We start from the raw sequence: 16,050 nt of genomic DNA, 5'->3' as shown, positions 1-16,050 counted from the left end.
TTAAGCGAACGCTCGGGTGAAAAAACTTCTTGCCCGAGAACTTTCTGGAAATCAATCGATACTTCGCTTTTACGTAGACATACTGCAACACGATTGGCCAATCGAACAATGCTTTCTCCATATGGTTTTCTTTGGCGGGAAAACGAAGTGTTCATGTTTTGATCTTTTCATCTATTGATTGATAAAACAAATAACGAAAATCGCTCTAATGCAAGTTTTTTTTCCTGGCAGAGTTTTGATCGAAAGCCCATAGGTCGAAGAACGACACTTAGACTTGGCATGGAAAAGATTTGTACTACTTACCTGTCTTCCCAATCCATATCGTTTTTCTTCAGATTTTCGACCCCAAATACATTTGGCATGACAGCGACAACATACATGAATTTTCCTAAATAAGCAAAAAAAAAGGAGCAGGTGATCAAACTTTGAAATTATATGGTTTAGTGATTTAAAATGAGTTCTCTAGGAGTCAACAATATTTTAAGTCTTTTTTGAAAGTGTTTTTTTTTTATATAATTAACCATGGTCAGCTAAGAAGGCTTTGTGGCACTTCCATGAAATTTCATGTGTTGGTTATAATAATTACTTATGCCAGCTTGCCTTTCGTTCCTTCACAAGACGCAAACTCTTGTCCTTAGCTAAATATCTTTGTTATCGCTAAAACTAACAATGTTCTTTACCTGTTTTAGGTAGTTCACTTATTGGTATAGCAATCGAGTCAGCCATGTTTTTCCCATTGAATGCAGGATGCGTATAGTTTGGAAATTCCATTGACTCCATCTTGGTGTTGTTAAACCTTGCGCAGTTGATGACTCCCACTTCCATTGCTGACAACAAAAAGGAATTTGCTTTCAACTAAAGGCGTGTCTGTTTGATAGAACTGACTTAATCGGAAAAGCTACGAGCAATACGGCCCCCAGAGACTTCCCTATCACTCTCCCGCTGGCAAAGAACCGTGAGTCTGCTGGGCTCTCGTTTATATAGCCTGCTGGCAAGCTCTCCCTTTTTGAGCGAAACGAGCCGAGAGAGAACGCGCGAGGGAGTGCACTCGCGTCTCCTTTCGCGTGCTTCTCTCGCATGACTTCTCCCGGCTCCCCGAAACTGAGAGCTTGCTCGCAGGCTAGCTCTCGTTCTCCCTGTGCTGCAGCATCGGGTAAGAGAGAAGAGCTACTCTGGACCTGGGAACATATCAAAGCAAGGGTAAGAATGGGACCTTTGCAGAATACGCAAGAGATAACATCATTCGAAAAACTAATATCCTTTCTTGTCTTTTTTTAACACAGCGTTATTGGGTTTCACTCAAGAGACTATAAAGGGGACAGAGAGGCCATCCCCCATATACACCCTGTTCCATAGGTAATTCGTCTCGAGTTATTTTTAACACCACAGATCTCAAGGGGGATTAGACAACAGCCAATCACATAGCGAGAATGTGTTCCGCGTGGATGACCCACGCTGAGAGCCACGCGTCCTTCACGAAATGACGCAGAACAAAATGGGGGAAGACGCGGGGAGCGATTTTGCTATTCCTTTTGTCGACGAAAACGACTACAGCGAGATTTCTGCGAAAGCTGTGTCAGCGAAACCGAAATTAAAAAAGAATCGGCCTTCCTCTCTTGTATAGAGCTAACAGTAGAGCAGGGAAATCCTTAACACACTGAATATTCTCTCAGGATCATTTATAATTTACAGTTTGAAGAGAGCAATTTCTGGTTTGATTTTTATTTTTTTCAGTCTTTATAGCGATTATTCCTACCCACTTACTTTGTCAATTGTAGGCGAACCCTCCTAAAGCTGAATTTCAAGGGACCATATTCAAGCTCAGAAAGAGAAATAAAATTTCGTCGTTGCTTATTTACGTCCTCCATAAAACGCGAAATTAGGCATTTTCACGTCGTAGTCGTGCAAAAACGGGAAAGAAATGAACAAAAAAAAGTGTGTTGCACGTGCGAAGTTGTTGTTTTGCTAATTAAACCTATTGTTTTTTTGACGTTCTAGTTGTCGTCCGCGTCGTTGGATCTTAAACTCCCTAAATCGTACAAACGACCAGTTTCAATAGACCAGCGAAATTTCTTATTTTATTAAAGCACTGAGGTTACGACAACTTCGAGTTAAACTGATTTCAAGGGTTGTCAAAGAGTCCAGCGATTCCTTTTTCCCAGGTGAGCGCCGACTCATTTCGCTTCAATATTCAGGAATGCTCTCGATCTTTTTACGCTTTCATTGCCTCTCGCCCGACATGTTTTGCACGGCGTTTGGTCATGCAAAACCTCCACGAAACATCCACGCCTCGCGCGAGGTAACTTTATCCCGATTCTAAAAATAACTCGAGACGAATTACCTATGGAATAGGGTGTATATGGGGGATGGCCTCTCTGTCCCCTTTATAGTCTCTTGGTTTCACTATCATATGAATAGTTACATAGACAGTTTAAAAAGGAAATATAAATGAGAATAAAAGAAAAAAAAGGTATACCCAAAGGGGCAAGCACGAATGAGACCATAAGGACCCATGCAAGACCTCCCGAATATATAATTTTAAAAAAGCTATAAATTACACAGTTATATCAGCATATATAAATATGAAAAATAATATAAAGTGCGCGCTATGAGCGATGGTATGCGCCGATCTTACAAGTAACCAAGTTTGCAAAAGGGTTGTCAGAGTTTGTTGCAAAATGTTTTTGAAGACGTTGACACTGCGGAGGGTGACTTAGGTACAAATTTACAAGTGAAGTTCCATAATTTGAAAATGCTATTAAAGTAAGAGGCCAGAAATGTGGAAGTTTTGAAAATATACAGGAGTTTTTAAGTTGAAGGATTTGCTTGAGTTCGGCCATGAGTGACAAAAGAAACAAATTTATGGTCGTTCTCACAAGCCATCCTAGTGTAATGTAATCGTTCAGTAAACAAAAACCTTGACAATGCAAAAAAAATTCATAGCCAATTAGCGTTAAGAAAATGAGCAAATAGACAAAAATAAACAAACTGATTTCGGCACTAATAATTCCATTGATAAATACTGAAAGCATCATGGTGTTAGAGGATACAATGCCATGCATGTATTTCAGTAACTAGACTGACCGCTGAAAGTTAAGCTCAGTGAAACTTGTTTGCAATGCCATGGCGAAACTAGTTTCACTAAGTGTGGAACCAAGGAGTGGATGAAATTGTTGGGAATTGTAATTAGATTAGCAGGCAAAAAGGAAACTCGCCTTCTACTTCTCCTATGATCCTAAAACACCCCCAACTAGCGCAACAATCACAAAATCGCCAAATTTAGTGGGGGAAAAAAGCATTCGTGAATCTCAACAATATTTGTGATAAGGCCTCGTAGCGATGCAACACTTATTGCTACATTTATCTGAATACAGTAGTTATGTAGCCTGATGCGGACACGACTATCTCGGAGCCTGGAGCAGGATTTACTTATTGATCATTTGAATATACAGAATGCTACTAAAGTTTCATCGTGTATCGTCTTCTGTGCTTTGATCTATCAGTCCATCAGATTAACTCAACGTATTATTTAAAAAGATTTTAAATCTCACCCATCTTGCCAGTGACAAAAACTTCTGAATCATTGCAATTCCCAGCACTGCAATTGTCAAGTTTTGCTTTCATCACGTTGACAAAATTTATTCCCATAGACATTAATTTCCCAGGTATATCCATCTTTGAAAATGATACATTTTCTGACTTCTCCTGTGAAATATGAAGAAAGGCACGCTTCAGGCAAAGGGAGGAATAATTTCTTCTTATTCTACAACAACTTAATATTTCAATTGTTCCGCGAAAATATTTTCCTTGTCAAATCAAGTGCCTATGAATTGGTACATACCTCAAAGCAACGGGACATTGCATCCAAGATTTTCATGTTTTTCTGAGGAAAAGACATTAAATAACTCAAGCAATATTACTTCCTCGATATCTTAAATGACAAAACCCTCTCATAAGGAACGATAAAATAGAACTGAACAAATTAAGCATCTCATAACGAACAATAAGAATAGAACTGAACATATTAAACATGAAAAGGTGTATGCCCGTCCCTGCGTCCAAAACTATGTTTTAAGATTAATAATCTTCCACAGATTGGTGTTACAGTTCTATCCCGTAAACCTGTTTGAATTGATTCGTAACCAGTCTAAAAATTTTATCTCGTAGGTTAATAAAATCCACCATCAACTTGAATAAGTCGAATATTAAAAACCGCAAAAATCGCAAAAATTAGAACCCGCAAAAATTTCGTGCGCACGGTAGCCAGCTGGTTTACCTCCGGTTAGTTGGGATTTCTAATCCTGTTAAGTTCAATTTGAATTATTTGTTTCAGCCATTTGCTCGGCCCCACTAGCATTATAAGTGCTAGTGCTATAAATACTGTCTAGAGTAAATAACGGTATTATTTTTATTTTTATTTATTTACTAAAGTTAAGAGCATAGAATTTTTACTGCCGTGACCATGACAGAACAGGCCATTGGGTATGCTATTCTTATCAGTGATGGCGGCAATGCTTCCGACTTACGATTGCGAGTCGACCTTTCACCCCTCGTGCAGTACATACTCTTTCATTTAGTTTCTCGGTAAAAGACGATCATGATAATTCAGTTTTCCTTATGTCCTCGGTGGTTAATGTTGCTACACCCGCATATCAAAATCATTACTCGATTAAAACTCGATTAGGAGCAAGTCGTAAGTCACGTGACTTACCTTTACACAACCCTTATCACTGCATAAGGGGAAGGAGTGTGTCCAGTTAACATCAGCACAGTTCAAAGAAACTGTGGCTAAAACGGAAAGAAAAATGCAAATTTACACGATTTTCTGGTCATTAACCCAGAAAAAAGTTCGTTTGTCACGTATTTATGGCTCGGGAGGAAAACTGAAAAAAAAATATGTGGTCACATCACTCAATTACTTACCTGTGGCAGAAATGCTTGCATTTACTGTCCGTGAAGGTTGCGTATCAGCGGTTGCTAGTGCTGGCTGAATGGTAGTCTGAGAAGTATTGTTCTCGAATAATGAGGCGCTAAGATCCAGGGTCATTGTCGTCTGGACAACTGGACTACCGGACATATTTGATGAGGAATTGGACGCTCGATCAACTGATGATGGACTGGGCTCTAGAGTAGAACTTGTGCTTGAGCCATCTGCTTGTGACAAGAAACCTAGTAAGTTAAGTTAGCCCGATTTAATTTGCAGAGGCTGAGAGGGCTCTAAGGACATGATTGAGTGTGGGCCAACTGCAAGCGTTCCTAAAAGTGACTGTAAATTTGCCTAGTCCCTAGGCCCCATCTTTCCTCGCGGCCAAAGCGTTTCGGGTCACGTGGTCTATGCGAAAATGTGAGGGCGTTTCCCGCCCGTTCGCCTCGGATACGTCACCGAAACGAATTGACCTAGAGGGACTGGGAAAACGCCGTACAGGGACTAGGCAAACTGTAAATCATATTAAGTGTATGAACCAGCAGAAGCCTGAGGCGACTTAACCTGCGTAGCTGGCGGGATTAGCGTGGGAGTGCTGTATTGTTTTGGCGGCCGAGCGGCGAGAAGGGTGGTCAATTACTCTCGCGGCTTCGCCGCTCGCGAAAATCCCTCTCGTGGCAGCGGAAAAAAAGTACCTTGGGCACAAGAATGCCGCCAGCTACGCAGGCTAGAGTCGACTCTATCGTTTTCCAATTACCCCATCCCTCCTCGTATGACCATTCATATCTGGCTGTTTCAGTTAGAACGTTCAAGGCAAAATTGATTAAACTCATTTAACTCTTCTAGAACGTTTTTGTAAAATAGCATTGCGTTTAAGGTTGAGTAAACAAAGCATGTGATTCAGTTGGAATCCAGTGTAAGGCGCTTCTCATAACAGTGCATTCGATAAAATCGATATTTCTTAGTCGCGAACAGTGTGATGGTAAAGTCAAGTCCTAACTACGTAGTTACAGTCAAGGCAAGGCAGTTTAGGCAAGGAATAGCAAAACGAGTCTTGGTGCTAAAGGACGAATAATAACAGTTTTACATACTACACCTTACATCATGGCCCAGTAAAAACCCATAGTTCTAGTCTGATCCGCATAAGTCATTATAAAGATTATAACTGCTAGCTGTCTGTTTTGACCGCACAATCTGAAAATTCACCGCGTTGTTGAAAAAGGATATATTCGAGACATATTTACTGCACAAGTGCGAAACAAAATAACTTTTCAACTTCCTGTCTTCAGACTATTGAAAACTATTCTTTTTGCCTGTTCCACGCTAGGTTAACAGTCATGGGCTCAGCTTAATTTTAAGGAAACTTTGCTGAATTCTTCGTTAATGTTTTTGGCGTCCGTGTATTAAAAGCATTCAGAAATTGCGGTCTTCTTGTTGCATAATAACAAACTAAGTGACGGCTGGTTTTGTGGGTATGGACTATGACAAGCAACTCTTGCCAGTTGAACAATGCTTAAATTTGAAATTGAAACTTACCTTTTGTACTTAACTGCAAAAGAGCTACATCGGCCTAAACATAGAGAAAATCGATCACTTATTTAACTTATGGACGTATTAAGCGATTGAGTCTAAAAGTCTAGTAGGAAACAAAAACGTAAGGGCGAGCTTACCCTCCAAAAGAAGATAATGAAAACAATGAACTTCTGCATACTGTGTTTGGGTTTTTCATTCAAGTCTTGTCTTTTATCGGAGCGGAATATAAGGAAATAAATTTCTCAGATATAAAAGTGGTTCTCGCCTGCGAAAAAGGGAGATATGCAAATGTCCTATATTTTAAATTATTAATTACACTACTACTGCTGCCATGGCAACGAGAAACTAAAAAGGTTTAGAGACCTTTGTCGCTGCCCTTTTCAAATACAAAAATCTGGTAAAATTATAGATCTAACAGAAAATTTGTTTTATAAGAACTTCCGCTGATTCGATTAAGGTTGTCGTAAATTTAAAATCAACACTTGAACGTGCAGTTTTGGCGGTTGAATTTACATACATACAGGCAGCAGGTGATTATATCGACTCTATAATTGAAGTTATAAGTGACTAGAAATTCTGAAACGACCGCAAACGTTCTTCAAACACACTCGCATTGCCATATTGCTAATGACACTAAAATAAATCCGACGTGAATTATTTTTCGTCGATTTTAAAATAAAAAGCCAGTACATTCCAGTAAGTGATATGCCTCGTGAAAGGAACGCGTACTAGATAGCGAGTTTCATTCGCTCACTAGTTTTCATGTGTGTACCGCCTTCGTCTTTTATAGCGGATTGGGGAAAGACTGCTAGAGGGGTGTAAAGAAAAGTCTCAAACTCACTAAAGATTTCGAAAATGTGTCTCAGTTTTTAATTTTTAACTACTTTTTTTAGGAAGTTCAAGTGACAAATATTGATACTCTGGTTAATCCGCAAGAGAATGTTACAGTGTGATAAAGTAGTCAAACTCGATTGCAATCGTAACCGGTCTATTTTATAGTTTTAGAGTTAAACTTGAGAGTTATTTCAACCATTTTTCTTAAAATGATGATATGCTGTAGACGCCAACGAAGATTTATTTAATATGAAAAAAGGTTTGATAAGTTTTCCATCAGGAAAACTATTATGAAATTATGCAAAAGACCGCAAAAAACCACTGACATTCAATAAACTGGGAAATGTCCCTTTCTTTCCGCTTTCTCAAGTTCCTTTCTCAAGTTCCGCTTTCGTTTTTGTTTATTTTATTTATTTATTTATTTATTTACTTATTTATTTATTTATCAGTTTGCTTATTTATTTACATTTTTCTCATCATTTTGAGCTGTTTATGTTGAGGGGAATTTGACACAAGAATTCTAAATCAATAACTGCCTTAAGGTGCCTCAGGCGTTCTTGTCCCAAAAACAATATAAAGAAATTCCGTGAAAATTAATATAAATGTATAATATTAAATCATCACTGTGTACCGCAGATATTTTTAAAATAAGTTTACCTATACTCTTAACTCAAGTAGACGATTAAAAACCGTATATAATTTATCGACTTTTGTTGTGAAGCCCTCATTACAAACAACATTTTTTCCAAGTCGACGGTTCTGCAGCACGTAGAAACATTTCATTTTGTGTTTTTATTAGTGAGCTTTGAAATGGCAACGCACATCTTATCGAATCACCCGCGGCACAAAAAAATGCACTTAATGATATTTGAATGTCAATGTATTTAGCACTAACTTACTAATTAAAGATACTATTTTTACGTCTTCCACTGGAGAAGGGACCGCTACTTTACTTAATTATTCCAGCCACGAGAAGGTCTCGCCGTTTACAGGGCGAAGAAAGTACCTTTATTCCTCAGTTATTTTAAGACCCCGAGTAATCCGACCCGGGACACCTCCCGCTCTTGAGTCAAGCGCTCTACCGACTCAGCAAATCCTGCTGCTGTTAACATCAAGATTGTTATTTGTATTTTATGGAGTCGATGGGCCGGGACTCACCTGCGGTTAAGCTAAAGAGATTTTCCTGAATCTCTTGCCTTTAATTATCATTTATTATCTTATTGTCACTGTAAAATGGTTTGTAATAAGCGGTAGAAGGCGAAGTTTTTTTAAAAAATGAATATATACTGTAAACAGATTTTAAATATGCTTCAAACTTGTATGATATGCGCACGCGTAAAGCAAATGAATTTCATTGAATACCACAATTGTTTGGAAACAGTTTTGACCTAATATATAAAGTGCAATAATGTTCACATATGAACGAGGTCCGACGATGCAGGCTTCCCTAAGATTTAAGCATGCCTCGTAACTTGACTTCTTTTATCATATTTGTTAGAATCGGCAAAGTTTCCTCACGGAAATGTCTTTTGTCATGTGAAACTTTGCTGTCGGCATCAGTACGGTCAAGAAACATCAAACGAGACACAGAAACAAAACACGACTAGTATGAAAAAACAGAAAAACAGTATTTTACAAGCGGTTAGAGGACCGTTTTTAAACTTACATTTTAAAATACACGTTTATTGTCATTTTTCCAATACGACTGAAAGGGTTTGGGTGTTTGCGGTTTCTTTCTGTTACCGTCGTACTTTATCCTCTCTTGTTCATAACTAGTAACCCAGTTATATTTCGAAGAAGAAGAAGAAGAAAAGTCGTAGACTGACCTCGTCCCCAGGGCTTTCCTTAGGCAAAGCCTGGGGACGAGGTTGGCCTTAGACGTTCAGGAGGTTTCACCACAGCAGAAAAACTATGGAAAAGTTAAGCAAGTGGAGCGGGTGCGACCGAGCGAACGACGAGTATGTCCGGCAACCATTTCAAATTGGACGAAAGACTTTTCCGAAAGTTTTTGAAGGCCGCTGACGGGAAAGTTTAAAAAAGTGGACGACAAAGACCAACATGCAGCAACGGCACACTCACCAAAAAGAGAGGTCAAGTTGGTAGTTGAGGGGTGGTTCAGAAATCCCAGTTGAGCAATCGTCTAGTATATCTTAAATAAGTTGATAACCCTCAACCCTCCGGACCTCGAAATAAAATTGTTGGAACTTGTATATTTATTAGTTTCTCGTTTCAGAATGCCTTCATTGTGGTAGTAAAAAGCATCTGCGCATGTGTATATAATCATGCAGTTAAAAGAGCTTAAATTCAGATGACAGTGATTATCTTGCATGATAATCTAAGTTTATAGTGCAGTTAAAAAATCTCAGTCCTATTTGAAACCTACAGCACAGACTATTTGTGGAGTTCCTACTGTTCCTTGGACTAATCTCATCTGAGTGACATTTGATTAGCTAAGCCGGACAAATCTGCGAGTAGGTGCCTTAGCTCATTTGCTGAGCCGGCTAGTCCCTGCAGGATGATATCCTTATCACCCTTATTTTTAAGGTGCATCTGATCGTTCGATGATATGGTTCTGTAGGATGAACAGACACCAGAGAATACTAAATTAAACTAAATTATATTTATTAAAAGTGCGTCAAATAAACCCATAAAATATCTGTATTTTATAGTTATGCCAATATACTATTAGTCATCTATGTATTAAAGGTTTCCAACAATGCCTGAAAACAGTCGATTCATTTTGGACTTACGTATTTTTGAAAATTATTGCCCTAATATTTCCCCCTTTGATGAATTTGTTTTCGAAACTCATATGCAAATCATGTGATCCTTATTGTTTCTTTTCAATATTTAAGCAGATACCGTGAAGACAAAGAAGCTGTCGGACGTTGCGAAAAGTGAGATTAACAATGAAGAAATATCGGCTTTTGGAGATTTGTTCGCCTCCAAGAACAGTGCTCTCCAACAAAAGTCACGATAAAGTAGATTTCCACGTTTTATTCCAATATAAACCACGATCTCTTAGTTTTTACAACAAACACGTTCGCTTCCACTCAACTCTCTTTCTATCTCAATTGTCCTTTTTTTTTTTTTAACCCGCATCCGATCAGTTACACAAGGATTGATTTAGAAAAACCGTGTAGTTGTTCGTGATTGGTTCGATTAATCACTAGGTTTATCTCCGAAAATGTCTGCGGAAATTACTAATAGATAAACAGCTTAATGATATCACGCAAAATAACAGAGGTCAATTACTCTCATTTTTTGTCAACTATTGTCAACATAACATAACTCTTAGACAATGCAAAGCTTACCGACACCCTCCCCCTGTTTCTCTCCGGAGGAGATAAACATAATAATGGCTAAAAACAAAGTTCTCGTCACGTTCTTATGTAGCTAGCGAAGAAAAGAAAAAAAAACGATTATATAAAAAATGTCTGTGTTCCGTGCTCAATCGAGCTCAAGTTCATTCAGTTCTTGGATCCTGGTTCTCGCAGCAACTGCAGCGTCTCTTCGCGGCCTGAACACTGCTGCGCTTGGGTTCAGCGGGACAGAAATCGTATCCTCTGATGTGTCGCGAACAGTATTCTTATCACAAGCAATTTCTAGTGGGTATAAGTGCTGAACGGGTCGTTCTATTGTACCGTGTGTGGTCTTGAGTTCCACAGCACGAATGATGCCATCTCTCCCGGGGTAGATCGCACTCACTATGGCTAGTGGCCAGGTCCCCCGATTCTTGTTATCAGTTTTTATGATAACCACATCTCCCACTTTAGGCTTGAATTTCGCTTCTTTAAAGGTCAGGTTGTGACGCTCTCGTAGGGCTGCCAGGTACTCTCTTTTCCACCGTCTCCAGAGATTTTCCTTGCAGGTCTTCAAGTATTTCGCGCGTTTTCTGAGGTCTGGATCTTCAATTCGCCATGTATCTTGTTCTGGTATCTGGTTGGTGCGCTGGAACAGGAAACTTGAGGGGGTGAGAATTGGCAATTCTACGTCGTCCTCGACATAACTCAATGGCCGACGATTTATTTGAGTCTCCACGTCAAGCAGCACCTCACTGAGTTCGTCCCAGGTTAGTACACCTCCCCCAATCACCTTGTACATGGCTGACTTAACCACTCCGATCAAGCGCTCGAAATGCCCACCCCACCATGGGGCGCGGCTTAAGTTGAACTTCCAGTTAATTTCATAGTCATCAAGAAGGCCTTGGAGGCGCTCGTCCTTGCGTAGCTGACGAAGCCACTTGCTGGTTTTAATAAAGGTGCCCCCATTATCTGAATAAACCACTCGTGGTCTGCCTCGGCGAGCTATGTAGCGCTTCAAACACTGGATGAATTTTTCGGTCTCTAGACTTGGTAGTAATTCAAGATGAACGGCCCTAGACAGGCTACAGGTGAAAATGGTTAAGTAGGCCTTCTTCTCACTCTTCTTGTTCTGTTTGTATCTGATGGGTCCAGCGAAATCTACCCCAACAACTTCAAATGCCGCTCCAACAGCAGTGCGATCTTCAGGAAGTGGTCCTGGTGCTGGGGCAGTAACTGGCGTGGCAGTGAATCTCTTGCAGCCATGACAATCACTTCGCACAGATTTAGCTAGACTTCGTAGTTTTGGGACCCAGTACTGCTCTTTAACTGCTGCCATTGTTAAACCGACACCACCGTGGAGGGTTTCGCAGTGTACTTTCTGAACTAACTTCCGGGTAAAAACAGCTTTTGTCGGCAAATAGATTGGGTATTTCCCTTGAATTCGCCCATGGCATTCGAGTAAACCACTGGCATTGGTCTGCAAGTTAAGTGCCTTCTGTGTGTGCTCGAAGTGAGGCTTTAGTTTATCCCGCTGTTGTACTAGTAGTATCCATCTTCGTCTCACGTTATCGATCTCAGACTTCGACAAGGGACCTGACTGTTTCTGTCTTCCTCTACAGTTACGTATGAATCTTGCAACCCAGGCGTTCACTCGCAACGCGCGGCGCAGGTCGTGCCTCTCCAGTAGCTGATCCATGACGTCCGCAGAATCTTTAGTTTGGCTGGTTTTAAGCACTTCCCTGATCACCTTAGCTTCTTCCTCTGTGGCTGCTGACGCAGACGTCACTGGATTGGGGGGCCAATTTTCCTTGTTCGAAAGCCATTCAGGCCCATTCAGCCATAGACTAGTAATCCCTCCTCCTCTACTTGCTAAGTCAGCTGGGTTATCATGTGTTGCCACATGTCTCCACTCGATCTCAGGGCGCTGGTGAATCTTCTCAACTCGGTTGCTCACGAACTGCTTGTACTCTCCGTTGCCGCCAATCCAGTGTAATGCAACTGTGCTGTCTAACCAGGCATAGACTCTTGGCCTGGGTAGGTCATTTAACGCGTTCTTCAAATTAATCACCAGGTTTGTTGCCATGTGGGCGGAGATCAATTCCAGGCGAGGCACTGTAAGTCCCTGTTTAGCTAGCCGGCCTCTGGCTGCCACCAGACGTTGGGTAATTCCACTTGATTGTTGTATCACAGCGTAAACGGCAGCGCCTGCTCCCTGTGTGCTTGCATCGCCGAAAGCGTGTAACTCCAAACTTAGAACAGGTTCTCTAAAGTTCATCACAGGGCGTGGCACCGTCACACCAGTCGGTAGGGTCTGTTCCCACTTCTTCACTCTCTCAGTGAGGTTTCTAGTAAATTGTGCGTCCCATGGTAGTTTCTGGTTGCAGATGTCTCGGTAAATCAACTTCCCTTGTAACGTGAATGGTGTTGTCAAACCCAGAGGGTCATAGACTTTAGCTAGCTTCTTCAGCAGTTCTCTTTTGGTTGCTGGTGTCTCGTCTTGAGGAAAGGTGACAGTCAATGTGTCCAATTGCTTGTTCCATAGCAACCCAAGTACCTTAGATTCACTCGTCTGCGCACCTAACTGCTGCTTGGCGAATGATAGCTCACTGTCCACATTTTCTCGTTCATCTGTCTCTTCTAATTCGGCAACGTTGGAGTTCCACTTGGGCAATGCAAACTTTGCATCACCAAATACCTTAATGGCAGTGCTCTTGCGTTTTCGTGCTTCTTCGGCCGTCTGACCACCATTCAGTAGGTCGTCCACGTATAAACTCTTGCGCAGTGCAGCCACAACTTCCGGCAATTTGCTCTCCCATGACTGCAAATGCTGTTCGATGACTCCCCCTAGAAGGAAAGGCGAACAAGTCAAACCGAATAAAGCACGTGTGAACCTGAGAGTCTCTAAATTAGAGTGTTCGTTCGTGCGCCAGTGGAAACGAAGTGCGTCACGCTCATTTTCCTTGATTCGTATCTGTAAGAAGGCTTTCTGGATGTCGCCGAATATCGCTACAGGGTGAAACCGTTGGCGAACCAAGACGTCCCATAACTTGTTTTGTAGCGGGGGCCCTGGGTATAAACATTCGTTCAAAGATGGAGCGCTTGCGTGAGCTCTGGCTGAGGCGTCGTACACTACTCGTAGTTTAGTGCTCGCAGCTTCTTCGCGTATTACAGGTTTGTGAGGAATGTAGAACTCAGTTCCAGTAGGCGCAAGAGGGCAGTCTTCAATGATCCCTTGTTGCTTCTGTTCTCGAATGATTTGATCGTACTCAGCTGTCAAACCATGACGCTCAAGTTTCTTGTTCAGGTTAGTCAGACGGCGAAGACTTCCTTGCTTGTTAGAGGGTAAAGGCGGGTGATTTCCACGCCATGGTAGACCTGTCTCGTACCATCCTTCTTCGTTTCTTACCAGCTGCTCCTTAAACTCGCGGTAGACCGCTAGTTGATCGTGCTCTGAAGAATCTGCTAAACCTAGGACATCCAGACGACAAAGTTCTTCATAATTAGTTTGACTAGTTTGAGTTAACATCATGCGATTGCGGTCGAATTCTTGTCCCGGCGACATTATGAACCACCCCAGTTTTGTTTTCTCAGCTATTGGTTCTCCATCTTTGCCAATGTGCGGTTTTGTTTCGGTTTTGATTCGTGCATATTCGCCACTCCCTAGTACCACGTGCACGGGAAGTTCTTCCTTTGAGTCTAAATCTTCAATCTTGACTCCTCTTAAATGACTGTAGCTGTCGATTAACTGTTGATAGTGCGGATTATCAACAGTTAACAGTTCTCCTTTGTGAACCTTAGTAAGTTTAACACTCATGCTGAAATCCCCGTCCAATGATTCAACTAGTGTATCGTACATCTCCAGCTTTGTTACTTGGGAACTTATAAGCATATCCACTCGTCTTGTTTTCGTTTCACACGGTTTCTTCTTAAGCAGATCTATTAGCTTCCCTGAAGCGTAAGAACTTCCGGCCCCAGTATCAATTAACGCACGACAAATTATCCCGTCAACTTTGATTGGGATTATCGGCAATATTCCTTCGTTACTTCCGCTTGCGGTCATCAGGGTATTTTTATCCTTTCTTCCATCTTTGGGTGTAACGTTACGGTCGCATATTGACGTGTGATGTCGTTTTTTGCAATGCTGACACGTGGCTTTGCTAAAACATTCCGCGGCGCGATGGTTAGGTGTGGCACAATTAAAGCACAAATTCTTCTGCGCTAGTATTGCTCTTCTTTCTTCGATTTTAGTAATCTTTTGACAGTTCGATGGTTTGTGACTGACATCCCCACAGTAAACGCATTCTTTGGGATTGAAATCTTGCCCACGCGCTTGGTAGAGTTTGCGTGATCGATCCCACTTCTGACTTCGCCGTTCACCCGAATCTCTCTCATTTGATTTCGTATCGACAGGATTTCTTCTTGTCCACAAACGGATGGCCTCGCTGAGTTTCGCGAAATCCCATTTCTCCCATTCTGGGTCTGTACGCACAAGGTCCCCACGAATCCCAGGTAATTTGTCAAGGGTCATCAAGGTAGCTCCGTTTACTTGCTCTAGCTTGTTTAGCGTTTGTAAAGCTTGCACACAATAGGTTAGTTTCTCGCTGAAATCGCTTATAGCTTTGGGATTTGTGCCCGTCAGGGTAGGAAGCTCGAGTATCTCCTTTGTGTAAGCCTTGATTATTTCCGAGTCCTTGCCGAACTTCTCCTTCAATATGCTCTTCGCGCGGTTATACCCCTCTGCAGTGAAAGGTAAGGCTTCGATCGTCCGGCTAACCTGTGGGGTGACCAACTCTCGTAAATAAGTGAATTTGGTGATCGGCGCGACACTTGTCTTGTCAATATTCTCCGAAAATTGTCCCCAAAATCGTGGCCAATCCATATGGGAACCATCGAATTTTGTAATCACAAGTTTCGGTAGTTTGGCTTGTACACCACAAGAAGATAAGCCTTGACCGGCTCCTTCGTTTTGGCTTTTCGTCTTGGCTAGTTGGTCCGCTTTTAGTTGCAGTTTCATCTTTTAGATTTCTTCTTCGAATTGCAGCTGTTCCTTCTTTGCGTTTATCTCTGCTTCTTTTTCGCGATCGCGTAACCATCTACGATCCTCCCGATTTCGAGGTCCGCTGCTTGTAGTTTAGAGTCTACATCGTCGTTCCAAGTTTGAATTGCATCGTTGTCTACTTTCGATTCAATTTTCGTCGCTTCGACCTCAAGTCTCAAATGATTCACAGTGTCCGAGATCGCCTTTAAAGTTTGTAGATGTCGCTCGATAGCCTCTGAGTTTTGGCTCTCAATGACGACGTTAGTTTTCTTCACGTTAATTTCCAATTGTGTAAGTTTGGTTTCCAGATTGCTCTCTGCAGTTGTCATTGTTTACTCCCTCGACGAAAATTCAGGACAAAATTATACTCACAACAGATTCAGCAGTTTGCTTGTCCAGATGTCCCGTCGGAAGTG

At 41.4% G+C, this 16,050-nt stretch overlaps 2 protein-coding genes across 3 annotated transcripts in view; both read right to left on the bottom strand.

The window, feature by feature from the left end:
- Positions 1–6,733, bottom strand: part of LOC140927040 (cadherin EGF LAG seven-pass G-type receptor 1-like) — an 18,505-nt gene extending 11,772 nt beyond the window's left edge. For both annotated transcript variants that reach the window (XM_073376704.1, XM_073376705.1), the window contains exons 1-8: positions 6,595–6,733; positions 6,461–6,494; positions 4,924–5,169; positions 4,712–4,788; positions 3,842–3,883; positions 3,552–3,705; positions 681–827; positions 304–388 (exon numbers count right to left, since the gene is read on the bottom strand). In XM_073376704.1, the coding sequence (XP_073232805.1) occupies positions 304–388; positions 681–827; positions 3,552–3,705; positions 3,842–3,883; positions 4,712–4,788; positions 4,924–5,169; positions 6,461–6,494; positions 6,595–6,633 (824 nt within the window). In that variant the 5' untranslated portion in view covers positions 6,634–6,733. The remainder of the gene's footprint in view (positions 1–303; positions 389–680; positions 828–3,551; positions 3,706–3,841; positions 3,884–4,711; positions 4,789–4,923; positions 5,170–6,460; positions 6,495–6,594) is intronic.
- Positions 6,734–10,741: 4,008 nt separating this feature from the next.
- On the bottom strand, positions 10,742–14,509 carry LOC140926229 (uncharacterized). The gene has a single exon (XM_073376004.1). The coding sequence runs from the start codon at positions 14,483–14,485 to the stop codon at positions 10,742–10,744; it is 3,744 nt and encodes a 1,247-aa protein (XP_073232105.1). The 5' UTR covers positions 14,486–14,509.
- Between the last annotated feature and the right edge of the window lie 1,541 nt (positions 14,510–16,050).

This window comes from Porites lutea, chromosome 2, assembly GCF_958299795.1.
Source record: "Porites lutea chromosome 2, jaPorLute2.1, whole genome shotgun sequence".
Lineage (NCBI taxonomy): Eukaryota > Metazoa > Cnidaria > Anthozoa > Scleractinia > Poritidae > Porites > Porites lutea.
The sequence above is the reverse complement of the archived record's forward strand: the minus strand, read 5'-3'. Positions and strand labels throughout refer to the sequence as shown.

Coding starts and splice junctions, on each gene's coding strand:
- LOC140926229 (XM_073376004.1), bottom strand. CDS start 14,485: ATGCTTATAAGTTCCCAAGTAACAAAGCTGGAGATGTACGATACACTA.